This window comes from Eublepharis macularius, chromosome 1 (assembly GCF_028583425.1).
Source record: "Eublepharis macularius isolate TG4126 chromosome 1, MPM_Emac_v1.0, whole genome shotgun sequence".
In the NCBI taxonomy this organism is placed as follows: Eukaryota; Metazoa; Chordata; class Lepidosauria; order Squamata; family Eublepharidae; genus Eublepharis; species Eublepharis macularius.
The window spans coordinates 203,887,017-203,903,129 of record NC_072790.1 but is presented as its reverse complement, the minus strand read 5'-3'; the positions used below and the strand labels follow the sequence as shown (position 1 = coordinate 203,903,129).

The 16,113-nt window shown below is 40.5% G+C and overlaps 1 protein-coding gene across 1 annotated transcript in view; it reads right to left on the bottom strand.

Moving 5' to 3' along the window:
* Nucleotides 1–10,450, bottom strand: part of ANAPC1 (anaphase promoting complex subunit 1) — a 67,359-nt gene extending 56,909 nt beyond the window's left edge. The window contains exons 1-8 of the mRNA XM_054984667.1: nt 10,355–10,450; nt 8,656–8,892; nt 7,700–7,861; nt 7,191–7,242; nt 6,650–6,753; nt 4,777–4,859; nt 2,855–2,928; nt 138–286 (exon numbers count right to left, since the gene is read on the bottom strand). Of these exons, the coding sequence (XP_054840642.1) occupies nt 138–286; nt 2,855–2,928; nt 4,777–4,859; nt 6,650–6,753; nt 7,191–7,242; nt 7,700–7,861; nt 8,656–8,868 (837 nt within the window). The 5' untranslated portion in view covers nt 8,869–8,892; nt 10,355–10,450. The remainder of the gene's footprint in view (nt 1–137; nt 287–2,854; nt 2,929–4,776; nt 4,860–6,649; nt 6,754–7,190; nt 7,243–7,699; nt 7,862–8,655; nt 8,893–10,354) is intronic.
* Between the last annotated feature and the right edge of the window lie 5,663 nt (nt 10,451–16,113).

The following is a 16,113-nucleotide window of genomic DNA, read 5'->3' as shown; positions in this document are numbered from 1 at the left end:
ACGCATAAAAACATGAAGTATCACAGACTGTACACATTAATCTGCCTTGAGTCTCGGGGAGGAAGGCAGGCTATAAATAACAGAAATAAATATATTTGCTTTTAACGTTTAGTCTATGCATGCCCTTGGTTGCTTACCTCTGGTTTTACTCTACGAAGGGTCCAGATACTATGTAAACTCTGAGTGGCATCATATGTCATTAGGATGGAAGGTTCAGCATTGAGGAAAACAATTCTCATTGAGTAGTCGGCGACATACTGAACTCTGGCAGAACCAAACAAGCCTGCTAAGTAGAGGAAAGATCTGATTAAACCTCCAAGAGGAATACTGTGCAGAAGACATGCCTGAAGGATGACAGATTGCAGGGATTACTGTAGATATTGTGGGGTGATGTGCAGAGGCTGACATGCAGAGCCTTTATCTAATTTGCTGAAAAAGCGAGCAACAGACAATAGATGGAAATGAAGAGGTCTGGTTCAGCAAGAATGGAGAGGTTTCTTCATTCGTGGACAATAAACGTTTTTTTCATATCTTATTAATTGTTAATTTTTATGTTATTTAATGTTTTTTACTATGTTCGTAACCTGCCTTGAGCATGTTCTCTGGAAAGGTGACGTAAAATGTTCTGAATAAACATCACACTAGTCAAATTCATAGTTCCCGCAAAGTGCAAATTCATATCCCACTAAATTAACAAGACTCCCATTGATTTTTAATGGAATTGGACTGTATCCTGTATGTGATCTAAGTAGCTTTGGAGGCACTTCCATCTACCTTTATTTTTGCTCAGGCAGCCTAAGGATAGGTAAGATTTTTGCCCTAAAAAGTCTATGGAATGTGTGCATGTCCTTGTCATCTCCCAGTTACAGAGGAGTCAAGGAGACAAAGAAACAGAGTCACTCTGTACTATTCACATTTGCCAGGTTTAGTCTAGCTTAGAGAAGAGAAAAACTAAAAATGTGTTGCTAGGTACAGTGATTGGAAGGTAGATGGGACTACATAGGCCAGAGGCAGGAGGAACTGCAGGAAGAGCTTGCATAGTTTTGGAGGGAACAGCTTTTTTCAACATTGTGATTATCACCTACACTTTAAAGGGTATGGAATCAATTCCAATAATGTATGACCACAGCCCTGTTTAATGTTGCAGTGAACACACATACATCTTGCATGTACGTGCACGTATGTTTGTATGAAAGACTCATTGCACGTTCACTTAATAAATGAAATCAGGCACCAACCAGTACCAGGATAAAAGTGGGATTTAAATCACATGTTCAGCTGTACATGATTAATCCTCATGTTACATTTATTACAACACACAATACATTCATGTTACATTCAATACAACACTTGATTTTTCTTTATATATCCAGTGTACACAGATTGTATGCGCATTCATTGTAACTTGTGAAAAAGGTTAAACAAATCAATTCAATGAGAGACTAACACTTCCTATTCTCCACAATGATTAAAGAGAGGACAGAATAAATTATTTGTATTGTTTGAATATTTTCCTGTAACTTTCCTGAAATCAGTAGTAACACATTTTAAGAAATTATCATCAAGCATGCTACACATTTTATCACTTTTTTCAACCTTAAAGTGACTGAAGATCTGTAGGATCCAGTAATCATTATACTTAAACAACATTGGTTTGATTTGCATGTTTCTAATTTAAAGGACTTGCGTTCATTGAAGACTGATATTTTCCCCACAGCTTTTAGGAAAAGTGCTACTTAAAACGTATGAACATTTTGTAAATATACAAAGCATCTGCATGAAACCTTTACAACTTTAAAACATAAAACCTCTGAATCACAATAAATACTGGATTAAAAGTGCAATCCTAAAAAGAGTTACTCCAGTCTAAGCCCATTTAAATCAATAGGCTTAGACTGGAGTAACTCTGCTTAGGATTGCATTGTAAAACATGGATAGTAATAAAGTTTGATTCATTGAATAAAACATATCCAAAAGTTTATTTTAAAGTATATTTTTATATACATTTATCCAAATTCCACTTCAACATGAGCCCCCTCTTGTTGCCCAGAGGCTATCAAATCAGTACTGTAACTTCAGGTTCATTCAATGTCACACTCCATCTGTCAGAAAACATCTCTCAGATCCCCAGAACACAAAAAATTGCTTTACCATATGCAAAAAAGAGTGTTAAGTTATTTATCCTATTCAGAAGCTATACTAATTCAAAGTTGTGAAGGTTTCATGTAGACACCCCATACTATAAATAAAGCCACTCTGTATCATTACCCCTGTAATTTTTCCCATCTTGTATGCATGTTGTAAGGTGTGTGTACATACATACACTTTTTTATTTAATAATCACATTACCACCAATGCTCTGGAAAGTCCAAAATTCTTTAATAAAATGTCTTTTCATACCATAGCTGTTCAAAGATGCCTTTTTATTTTAGCTTTCCAGAAATTGCAATTCTAATGAAAAACATTAAATCTTATAACTGTGAGATCTAGGAATTAATTAGTGCTCTGAATTCAATATTTCATTTACTTAAAAATAATTTTTTCCTTACAAAATAAGATGGTTACATTGTGCTTTATAAGTATTTTCAAAAAGGGAATTGTTAAGTCTGGAATCAAACTACTGAAAAGTTCAGCTTTAGAAAAATAGTGGTTGATAATAACTATTTTAATCCTTACTGCAGTCAATCCACTACTGATCTGGATAAATTGGATGTATTCAGACCCAATGCACATCATATAAATGTCAATTCCATGATTCTAAATGCAATCAATCAGAGAGACACACCCCCTCCAACATTTGGCAACCACTTCTGATCATGTGATTTTTTTCATGTTTATAAATGGCATCATTTACCTCCAGATTTACAAACCATTGGTGTTATCTCATCTAATGGGTGTAGCATACTGAACATAGTAGGTAAAGGCTCTCTGAAAAGAAAAAGGACAAAAGATATTAAGCACTGATTTATGTGCTGAGATAAATGGTCAGCAGTGAAGGCCACAAGCCAAACATTTCATGAGCTGGATGGAAGCCTCTAGCTAAAATGACACCTGTGGGCACCATAGCACCTGTCAGTACTTCCCCTGGCACTCATCAAGCTTTTACAAAAGTGGGAAGTGTCCTGGATGACTCTGGTCAGGCCTGATTCAAATATAGGTGTGCACTTAAGAAGGCATCTGTATCAGACCATTTCTTCCTGGCAAGAGGTACACCTCAGTAACATTTTAGGTTCATTATGGGTACAGTATGCAAGTGATACTATTAGAAAACCTTTGCTTCCATTTTATCCTTTATTATAGCATTAACTATTTCACATTTTTAATGTTGATTAACTCAACAGAAAATTATACCATTCGTTGCTGCTAGATAATTAAAAGAGAGCAATTACATGAGTTCATAGAAACGTCTTACCCAAAGATAAGCAAGTCACAAGCAAGGAGTCCCTTCTAGGAAGAAGCTCCCAATCAATTCAGCTTTCCATATATATAGGTTTTAAAACATCTAACAATAGCTAGCTGTCCCACTTGATAAGGGCACACACTCTTGGCTAATTAATAACCTTATAACATCAAATACCACATAAAATTTATCCAATTTATACTTGTATATCTTCTTAAAATATATAAAATCTGTTAGTTCATTCTTGCTAATTTTATCTTAACAAAACCTATTTAAAAATAGCGATTACAAGTTTCTCATACATATGAGTATCTTTGGCCCTCAACCAATACACCCCATCTTTGAACTATCAACGTTATCGTATTCTGGGTCTCTAAACTCCCTTTTGTTATGTCTAGCTGAGAGGCTAAACCAGGTCTCTTTCTGGGATGCAGAAACACCTCCATGATATTTTCAGTCAAGTTCAGCAACTTTTCCTGTATATTCCTAACCATCTCTGTGGCCAGAAGGGCTATTGTTAGGCAAGGCTTGATATTAGTTGCCCTCATTAAAATGAAAACATTTTCCATGGATGCAAAACAAGGAGGGAGCACTGGGCTCTGCCTCCTATGGCTGCCATTTTGATATTTGCCTCTACCTCCTTCAGCAGTCATTTTGAGGTAGCACTCACCACCCTCTCTCAAAATTCCAAAGGTGGTGGAACGATCATAACGGGGGGGATCCCTGCCCTAGCTCATTCTTTGACAAAGAGCTGGCATTACCTCCATGGAGAATCAGTATAGTTTAAGGGTTACTGATGGGTTAACATTGGGGAGATCCGAGTTAATGAAACACACTGGGTCAGCCATGAAACACATTGGCTGTGCAATCCTAAGAAGAATTGCGCCCTTATAAGTCTATTGATTTCAGTCAACTTAGAAGGGTGTAACTCTGCTTAAGTCTGCACTATGTGTGACTTTGGGCCGGTTGCTGAGCCTAATCCACCTCACAAAGCTGTAAGGATCACATGAAAAAGGGGGACCTAGGTTCTCAGAGGAAGGGAACGTCACTGATTCAATTTTATCAGATGAGTACAGACTTTTAATATGCTTGCTTATGCTATTTTCTGATATCATTTTTAAACTACATTATTTTTTAATGAATGCTAATTTAAAAATTGATTTAGACAAAGTATGATTTTGTTCAACACCAATTCATTTATATCCACCCCAACAGCTATGTGAAGTTTCCATCAAAAACACGCCAAGACACAAAATTAAAGAGTACAGAAGTTCTAAATCATCATAATGGCTGAGAACCTTCATTCTAGAATTTCCCTGAAGAAATTATTTCTTCTCTACAAATGTACAGGCAACAATCGCCCATGATCCGTTTACCTGGTTGGATTTAGAGGCACTTCATGTGAAGAACTACTGCGTTCAAACAACAAGCCATATTTCGTTGGCCAGACATTTGCTACCTAGAAACAATAAAAAGGCAGTCATTTTTCCTGGTATAAGTATTCCATTGAGGAGCAACATAACATTTGCCTATATGTGGATTACACCATGAAGAACACCGGCACATGCATAGGACGAATTTGCGTCTCCACAACAGATAATGGGTTGGATACTGCCAAACATTTCCACTGGTGGAAGGGCTGCAGCAGAAGGGGGGAAGTGAGAAATTCATGCTCTACTGACAGAAATCCTTCACAGGCAGTAATTGTCAACAACATCCAAGCTAACACACCACATACTTGTACTACTTCTGTATACCTGAGTGTGTGTCCAGTATTCAAATAATTTAAAATATTGAGGGTGTAATCACATCCACATTTAACTGGAAGAAATCTCCACTGAATTAATTTTTAAGAAACTAATTTTAAGCAGCAAGTTCTGCAATTTATTAACTTCAAGTTAATGAGTGAGAGGCTTAATAGCAGGTTTCTTTGAACTCAAATTAAATTAAACATTACAAACAACAAAGGGAGGGAAGGATTAGAAATCTCAAGCCACATCATGCAAGACGAGCTCTAGTTCTGGGCCCAGTCAAGCATGAGAAGCAGAGCATAAATGTTATTTCTGCAGGAATGATGCTGCATCATGACAAAGTTACTGAACCTAAAGTTCATGGTGAATGCCTCTCAATTCCACAAATATGTCTGAGCTACGCAAGCTCCAAGGCTCTCAGTTATTATCCTTCTCAATCCTAAATGTGTCAGGGAAAGCAGCTGTGCTTGGACGGAAAAGGCTCTGGACCCCCTGAACACTCCCCTCCAAAGCAAAGTCAAGCCATGTTCAGTGAGTAAGTACTCTGCATGGTAATTTTACAGGTGCTAGTTTTTCAGCATTTTTTAAGCAGAAGACAACATTTTGATGCCATAACTAGACAATGTTCCAAGAAAACATGTCAGAGGATGGATTAAGACAATGTTTTCATTTGCTTGGGCAATGTTTTCCTAACACTCTAAAGAGTGACAACAGCACAACATTATCAGGCTATGCCTGTACTAACTTTGCAGCAGTCAAAGTATAATGTAAGGCAGGAGTGGGGAGAGATGCCAAAAACATCAGTGTGGTGCAATGTCAAGCACAGTCGAGCTTGGATATGGAAATTTAATTTCAAGCTCCTACTTAGAAATAATGCTTATTTAAGTGGCCATCTCTCTCAGTCTGTAACAGTACAGTTGTCAAGCTCCTTGAAGGAAATGCAATAAATAAGTGGACTGAAGCCAAAGATCGCAAACATGAGCAGATGCTTGCAGGTTAATCAACTGAGGCCAGATCTGTGTGACACCACATCAGCACGGGATCAACTTCCCTGTTGCTTCTTCTCACATCACATCAGTGACATCAAGATGGAGGAACAATGAGCAGGACAAATGACAAGGTTCCCTTACAAGCCATTCTGGGCCAGGGATACAAAGGGAACTTGTAGGTTACATCTGGCACACATGCCATAAGTTGCCTAGATGTGCTCTAACCAATATTTAAGGACTTTGCCTATCGACTATGATCAGAATATCATTCACCATAACTGTGGTATTGTAAAGGCTTTCATTTCAATCAATTTGTCAACAACCTCATGATTACATTTCTGGGACAGAGCAATTTCCCTTTTGTTTATTAACTTCCTTTGCTATTGAAAGTAAAAGGCAGAGTAGCGCACAGTGACAGCTATGTGTGGCAGTAGAAACACACGTGCAGAATACAATATATAAGGAAAATGAAAGGCTATTGCATTTATTTGAACTTTTAAAAAACTTACCTGAAAGGGCAAGGAAGCTATGTAATCCTTCCCTTCAATGCTGTGGATATTTATACAAGAGCTCTGTAATATGCAAATACACTTTTCTACTACCTCACTGCTACCTGAAAATCAGGAAAAAATAAGAATGATTTCCATCATTTTCCATTCAGTTACACACAATAACAATAACAACAACAACATTTGATTTATATACCGCCCTTCAGGACAACTTAATGCCCACTCAGAGCGGTTTACAAAATATGCCATTATTATCCCCACAACAAAACACCCTGTGAGGTAGGTGGGGCTGAGAGAGCTCCAGAGAACTGTGACTAGCCCAAGGTCACCCAGCTGACTTCAGTTGGTGGAGTGGGGAATCAAACCCAGCTCTCCAGATTAGAGTCCCGCGCTCTTAACCACTACACCAAACTGGCTTTCCACTACACAAAACAGAACTATAGCTTGTGAACCTGTTTTTTACAAGATAATTCTTCAGAAATGGACAGTGCCTTTTAAATTTCAGACCTCAAATAAAACACAGCATAAAAACCAAACTTACGTTCTGTTTTCTCACATTTATCCTGGGGTACAGAGAAATCGCACCACAGTGCCTGAAATCAAAATATTCAGTGTTGATAAAGTTTAGCAAATTTTTATGCATTGTGAAAAGTACTCTTCCTTCCTCACCAGCTAAACACAACTGTATGATGGTTGTTGTGGATTTTCCGGGCTGCATAGCCATGGTCTTGGCGTTGTAGTTAATAGCAGGTTTATAACGCCAAGACCACGGCTATACAGCCCGGAAAATCCACAACAACCGTCGTTCTCCAGCCGTGAAAGCCTTCGACAATACAACTGTATGATGTTCTCAGAGAGCTGCGTATTAAATATTTGTCTGAACAAAAAGATCAGACAGCCTTGGGCTGCAATCCTCTGCATATCTGAGCCAAAACTCCCACTGATCTTAGCGGGCCTTTCCCAAACACAAGTGCATGGACAGCTGTGACCGAAGTCTCAATCCTTCGGTATGCAATCATGCTAGTTCTACAAAACTTTCCATTTCCATACCTGTATAACAGAGCTGTCAACCGTGAAAGCTTTATAAACTGCAGACGCTTGGCTTTTACTTCCTTTGCTCCATATGACCATATTTCCAGCTACATACAGTTCTTCATCATATTCCACTTCTTCTCCAACATCACTGATGCCCTTCCGTAACTGCCAACATTCCTGGAAGAAAATGCAATCGTTAGGTAAATATAAACCCCTTTTCAGAGCTATTGTGACTGGACAAACATGACATAGATGGTGATGAACAACAAAGATTTATTTACAGGAAATAAGGTATGTAAGAAGGTAAAGGTTTTCTGTAGAGCACTTTAGTATAGAATGTACTACTTGCTCTCAACTTCACTTCCCAGATTATAAATTTGCACAGAGGAAGTCAACACATTGAGACTGAACTTCAGTTAACATTCACAAACACTGAGGTGAGATTTAATTCCTTTTACTCCAAACAGGTTGCTCAGCATTCAGGATTTATTGGAACCTATTTCTCTAACTAACAGGTTTCTAGGCCATTCCTTTAATCCCAGAGCCCCCATTCATAGAACTTGTACATGAAAGTTAGATTTGACAGACTCTTAACAGGGTACTTGTTTGTCTCACTAAAACAAATTTTCTTCCCTAACTAGACACAAAATCCTAAGTAAAGACCAAATAAAAATCCCGTCTAAGCTGATGCTCTTACTCAGAGCACCAATTCTATCTGAGGAAAAAGTTTGTTTCCTCCCTTAAGCTGAGGCTGGCTCACTCCCACCCAGCCAATGGAGCTTAAGGATCCCATTCCCCTGGTGGGGGCAAGGGATCCCCTGCTCCCACCTTTCGTCCCCCTACCACTTACCTGCCCGGTGGGGGGAAAGGTGGGCTGCATCAGGCCTGTTTCGGGCCCAAATCGGCCCACAGTGAAGCACACATGCACTTGCCAGCCCTGTTTTCTAAATCTTAATTTAAGGAAGTTTTACCTTGTTTCTCTCATGGATTGTAACTTCCTGAAGGGATCCCACCAATCCAGCAGCTCCATCTGATGACCAAAGTTCTGAGGCTGGTTGCAGCTGCCGAAGTTGCAGGTTCAGTGCGTTAGGATGGTGCTTGCAGTGGTCACGGCCAAAAGGGACAAACTCCTGCAAATCCCCTGCTGCAATCATTGTTGCCCTCTCTTCATAGATGTTCGACATGAGTTCCAAATATCAACATTATTTCTGAAGGACAACCAAAATATAAGTACAAAGTATTTTAATGTGACTTTTGAGCAGACAAAAATACTATTGTTAATAATACTTTTTCTACCCGCATTTATCTATGCAAAGTATGGCACTTTAGCCAAGGCCATTCAGTAATTCTGGCAGCGGCAGAAGGATCTGAACCTAGATCACCTACATTTCAACCTAATTGTGTTCTAAAATACCACAAAATATTATGAAAATTTTTGACCCAATCATGTTAGTGTAAATTCATGCACCCTGCCTTCATAATGAGGAACCTAGACCTGGGTGGGTCAGGCTAGTCTGATTTTGTCATATCTTGGAAGCTAAACAAGGTCAGCCCTGGTTAGTGCTTGGATGGGAGACCACCAAGGAAGTCCAGGGTTGCTATGCAGAGGCAGACAACGGCAAACCACCTCTGTTTGTGTCTTGCTTGAAAACTTCATGGGGTTGCCATAAGTCAGCTGCAACTAGAGGGTACTTTATCCACACAATAATTGGGAGCTTGCTATTATAATGAAATAGTACTGATGCTAATGCACACTATACCTAATACAATACTCAATGGTTGATACTGAATGGTTAAATATTAAAGCAGATAATGAGCAGTTTATTATGAGTAGAAGAATATAATTTAAGGAAATGTTATATAATTAAGAGTGTATATGCTAGTGATTAATTGGAGTGCAGACTGTTATTCTTTAATCAGCTCATCACATATACATACACAAACACACAAATATAACTTACTATAACTTACAGGCTACTTTTTCCAATTATATCATTGGTGTACAAAACAAAAACAATCCACATTTCATGCTATTTACATAAGAGTTGCCAGCCTCCAGGTAGTGGCTGGAGATCTCCCGGAATTACAACTGGTCTCCAGGCCACAGAGATCAGTTCACCTGGAGGAAATGGCTACTTTTGGGGGTAAACTCTATAGAATTATGCCATACCAAGGTCCTTTCCCTCCTCAAACCCCACTTTCTCCAGGTTTCTCCAAGTTTCATCCGCCAGATCTCCAGGACTTTCCCAACTTGGAGCTGGCAACCCTATATTTACATGATTTTCGCTCCTGCTCCACAATGCACTCAGTACTGTTATTTTCGTTTTCACCATTCTTATGGTACTTGTAGGTTTCAAACCGCTTTTTAATAAACACACACTGTTACTCCTTTTGCCTGTTATTTGAAGCACAGTGCTCTGACAAGAGAGTTGGAAGGCAGGAGTCATAATTTTTATTTTTAAAATGAATGACTGGAAATGTTTTTTTATTTGAGTGATGACTGTCAATACTGAACCAGAGCCTGAAAGATACTATTCCGAATTAACAAATGCGGAATGAAGTCACACAGGTGGAACACTGGTAAGGCAGCATGATCGATGAACCGACTGAGCGAAGAGAGAATTCAGAGGAAACCAACGAGACGCGGAGGGGAGGAGAAAAGGCACCAACCTGAATGACACAGGAAAGCGCGATCGGCTGCGGGCCTGGGCTCCAGCGGCTCCTCCCCGTGCCTCTACCCGGACCACAACGGCAACAGCAGGAGCAGTGCGGCCTCCCTCCTACTTCTCAGACGGGCGCAGCCATCTTGGGACTCCCATCACCCCCCGCGACACTGCCAGGGGCGGGACTAAAGCGGCGACGCCGCAGCCCGCTGTCCTAGTGAGACCAGAGGGATGGAGCCTCGCGGTTGCGGCGCGAGTACAGTTGTCCTGCCATCACCATGGCAACAGAGCAAGGGGGAAATGCGGCTTGACCCCCCCCCCCGTTACTAGTGGCAACGAGAATGACATTGCTGTCCAGTGTTCCTATGGTAACAGCGAATTGCACCCAAAAGTTCGAGACTCCATTCCTATTACACACCCTTCCCCCCCACCCCCCCGGCTCTGGCAAGCTGGAATCTTTTGAATATAGGCTCTAGAGAGGGGGCACCGGAATTTAAGGCACATCCGTAGCATTGTGAGCTGGGCGCAATCCTGGAGGGGCAGGACTCAAGTTGTCCATTCACTGAAGCTTGATATACAGCTTTAAAAACACCATAGTACATAAACCTGTCTTGCCCCTTACTCTTCTAGCACTTGACCCAAAAACAGCTTTTTTAAAAAATCCAGAGAAATGACGTTTGGCAACCCTAGAACAGGATAAAGTCTGCCCAAGCAAATAAAAGTCAGGTTGAGTGACTTCCCTAAATCAGGAAGAGGAGAAAAGAGAATGCACATAAGATTTTTTTTAAAAAAAAACTGCCTCCATTTCTTGCTATTTCTTACTGTATAGAGCCATCAGAGGTCTTTTGTCCTGGGATGCATTATGACTCTTTAGCAAAGAAGGAAAGGTACTTTGCACATGTTCAAAAGTACCCCTTGCTTTCACGTAATGCAGAAGCCTGCATTGAGTTCGTAGGCTAAGCAAAGGTAAGTCCTGGCCCAAATTAAGTCCATTACAACCCAAGTGACACACAGAGATGATGGAGCAGATGATGGAAAGGAGGAGAAATCACTGGGGGATGGTAGTTACAGAAGCCAGTTAAAGAGATAGAATGTGCCATAGTGCCTGGTTCAGCCTTTATTTACCAAGGACAATCCAATACCTGAGCAAGTAAAATTGCTGACACTTTGTCCTGATTTGCCTTTTGGAAGGATGTTGAGGATACTTTTTAATATTTTGTTAGTGTGTATGCATATGGTTTCATTGGGCCAGGGCTCACACCATCAAGTCTCAGCCACGGACCTTCATTATTATTATTTATTAATCTTATATTCCACTTTCCATGCTTTCACAGGCTCGGAGTGGATAAACAACAGTAAAAGGACACATCACATTTAAAACAATAAAACATACAATTCAGTATAAATATCTCGTGATGGCAGACTCACATTACCTAACCCCAGCCCAAACATCTCAATGGAATGGGGGATGGAGAAACAAAATAAATCGACTGGTGAAAAGACTGGGGCGGAAGTTCCCTACACCGGAGACTAACAGGAAGAACTCGCCCATGCCCCACCTCAACCATATGCCTGGCAGAACATCTCTGTCTTACAGGCCCAGCAAAAAGATAACAAATCTGTCCCGGCCCAAGTCTCAACAGACAGAGAGTTCCACCAGGCTGCAGCCAGGACCAAAAAGGCCCTGGCTCTGGTTGAGGCTAGGCGAGCCTCCCTGGAGCCAGGGACCACCAGCAGCTGTTTATCAACAGACTGAAGTACCCTCCGGGGTACATATGGTGAGAGGCGGTCTTGCACGTATACTGGTCCCAGTTCTTGAAGGGCTTTATAGGTTAAAACCAAAACCTTGAATCTGATCCGGAACTCCACGGGAAGCCAGTGCAGCTAGCACAGTACAGGTGTTATATGTGTGCCCTATATGGAGAATCCATAAGGACACACAGTAGGGTTGCCAGCTCCAAGTTGAGAAATTCCTGGAGAGATGGGGGGGGTGAAACCTGGAGAAACCTGAAGAAAGTGGGGTTTGGGGAGGGAAAGGACCTTGGCATGGCATAATTCCATACAGTCAATCCCCAAAAGTGGCCATTTTCTCCAGGTGAACTGATCTCTGTGGCCTGGAGACCAGTTGTAATTCGAGGAGATCTCCAGCCACTACCTGGAGACTGGCAACCCTAATACACAGCTACATTCTGGACCCATGGTAATTTCCAGACCAAACCCAAGGGTTGCCCAGTGTAGAGCGAGTTACAGTAGTCTAATCTGGAGATGACCATTGCTTGGATCACTGTCGTTAAATCTCTGAGTGGAAAGGATGAGGGGAGAAGAAAAAGACACCGCTTGCCCCTTACATATATGCATGTAAATTCAAACCCTTAAACACAGGATTATTTATTTAATTAATTAAAGTCTGCCTTTCCCACTGAGATCCAAGGCAGATTAACAGTGCAAGTGAAAATAAAATATAATCAACAGCTAGGACATTCACTGATCAAGGTACAATAATGAACAGCAATTAGGACATTCAGCGAAAGAGATACAATAGGGTATGGAAGCAGAAAAAAACTGAAAAATAAGCATAAAGCTAAGCACAGAGAAGAAATCTGAAACCAAGCCTAACTAAATTACATGGCATGTTTAGCAATGTAGAAACTCCCTAGTTGGGTGCATGTCTGTCAGTACTCAATAGAGTAGTTGCAGAGGAGTTAGCCGTGTTAGTCTGTAGTAGCAAAATCAAAAAGAGTCCAGTAGCACCTTTAAGACTAACCAACTTTATTGTAGCATAAGCTTTCGAGAATCACAGTTCTCTTCGTCAGATGAGTGTTTATTATTGTTTATTATTGTTTATTATTACTATTATTAGTTCACCTTTCTCAGTGAGATCCAAGACAGATTACGAAGTGCAAGTGAAAATACAGTATAATCAACAGCTAGGTCATTCACTGAGCAAAGTACAATAATGAACAACTGTTAGGACATGAAAGAGATACAGCAGGGTATGGTAGCAGAAATTTTGAAAGCAAGCATGAAGCTGAGCACAGAGATGAAATATTTCCAAAACAAAGCATTACTAATTTACATGACATGTTTAGCAGTGTGGAAACTGCCTAGAAAGTTCATGTCTACATCAGCAGACAGTACCCAACAGAGTAACATATAGTCCCTGTCCCTACCAAGGCATTTCTTTCAGGTACTTCTTATGACACAGCCCTATAATCTGGGTAGAAAGCCCTCCAGGAGCTTTTCTGACCTCAGGCAAGCCATTCCATAAGGTGGGAGCTACCACAGAGAAAACATCTGTATAGGCAGCTGCTGATTTTGTCCAACTGCAGGGCGGTATCTGCAGAAGGCCCTGTCCAGATGAGTGAAGCTGCCATGTTGGATCATGGGGGAGAGGTGGTCACACAGATATGAGGGGCCAAGGCCATGAAGGGCTTTGAATGTGATAGCCAATACTTTGAAGGGAGCTCAGCAGCTGATGGGAAGCTGATGGAGTGACCGCAGAACAGGAGTGATATGCACGCTCCATCTACCTGCTGAGAGTAAACAAGGGCCATTTTCACATGCCTGTAGTCTCCAGAAAATCATGCAAAACTTACGGCATGAAGAGTCTTCCTAGCGCGATTTCCTGTTTAACGGCACGATGATGTAAAAAATCGCACTATTAAACGGGCTCATGATGGGAAATCGCGCTAGGAAGACGCTTCATGCCATGAGTTTTGCATGATTTCCCAGAGGCTACAGGCATGTGAAAATGGCCAAGCTGAAGCGTTCTGCATCAGCAGGAGTTTCTGAGTCAACTTTAAGGGGAGACCTATGTAGAAAGCATTACAGTAGTCTAGCCTCAATGTTACTGTGCCATGAAACCAGCCAGTCAGATCAGCTGTCTCAAGGTAGGGGGTAGTCTTCCAGACTAGTCTGAGTTGTAAGAAGGCCTTTTTTGCAGCTGCATTTACTTGCTTCTCTAGTAGCAGTACTGGATCTAGTATAACCCCTGGAATGTCAGTGAACTGCTTTCTTTTCTCCAGTAACAGCCTATCCAAATAGTCGATATTGCTCAATACCTTTAGGTCGCAATTATTTTAGAAGTAGAATATTTAAAATTCTTAATTTTAAGAAAAATTAAAACAGTTGTGATTTGTTTACTAATATACCCTGCTTCTGAAGTTAGTGCAGGATGGAGAACTTCTAAGCATCTATAATGGCAGGGATTCCTAGACCATGATAATTGGACCTCTTTTCACCTGTGAAATTCTAGTGGGAGGTATGCTTCTAATTCTAAATACAATTGTTACTCTACTGAAATCAATGGAACCTCATTCCAAGTAGCTGCTCAGTCCTATGCAGAGTCAGATGTACCTAAACCCATTGATTTTAATTGCTCTAAGAATGTCTGACTGTTTAGGATTAGGTTATCTGGGTTTGTAGGTTTAGGGAGAACCTAGGAGGCTACAGAGTAAAGGAAAGCTATGCACAAATGTACACCTCTGTTCTGATTATATGAACAGAATATTGTTGAGGGGAGAGAAAGCATATTTAACACACCCATTCTTCTTTTGAGTAAATATTAGCTGTTTTTTTCTGTGAACTTTTGAATAACGTTCAGAGCCTGTTACTTGAGAAAGGATGGGTGCATATGAAAGGAAAGCAATGAAGTCACTTCCAGCCAGGCCCCATCCTGATAATATATATTGCTTCAAATAGTTTGAGAGTTCCTGATATATATTGGTACATTGCCATTGAAGAATACTGAAAAGCTGCTGTTTTAGGCCTCATATAGTGATGGCTTTCTGGACATGATGATTTTGCTGTTAAATGCCATGGCAATTGCAAAGGAGGTAGTTAGTCTGTTGTACCAAAATAAAACAGAAATCTAAGCCACCTTAAAGATTAACTATATTTATTTCTATATGAGCATTTGTGAGTCACCGCTCACTTCATCAGATACATATGGAAATCAGAGCATCCTTTAGTTTTGATGACTCTTTCTCCTATTCCATTAAACTTTTACTTTTAAAGCTGTGCTAAAACTGAAATTGTGGGGGGAGTGGTAAAATTAGATGTACCATTTCAAGGTTGTCCAGTAGATACTGCTTTTGAATATTTCCTCATATACAAAAAGTCTTTCTGAAAATGGAAAACCAGCAAATCAGAGAGAAAGGTATTTTACCCAGCTCTTTGTCCACCCTGCAAGTTTTCTATTTTTGGAAGCTTTTTAATGTAAGGGAACACTCCAAAATGAGATCTGCCACCTGCAGTCTGAAGTGGTGCAGTCTACTCTGCCACGTCATTGTGCTCCATGTGCAGGACCTGCACATATAAACATATACTGCCAAGGCAAAAGAACTGAATAACGTTGCATTCGCCCAGATCTCATTTAAACTGACCTGCTACATGTGCTAAGCAACTACACATGCTGGTTAGCATGCCTTGCAACACCTGCCCAGGAATGGATCTCTGGATTGTTAACAATGCACAGGTAGCAGCCCAATTTAAATAAGGTGGGCCTGTGCTAAGTTGCATGAGTGGGTGTAGCTCACCAACATCATATTTAAATCAGACCCAGGACTGTAAGAGATGAGCAGAAGGACCATGTGGTGTCTGAAGAAGGAAGTTCTGACTCTCGAAAGCTTATACTCTGAAAATCTTGTTGGTCTTTTAGTTGCCGCAGGACTAAAATCCTGCTGTTCTACTGCAGACCGAAAAAGCTACTCACTTAACTATCCACATGGTCTATGTTGTTGAGAGGCACCTATGATGTTCCCTCGT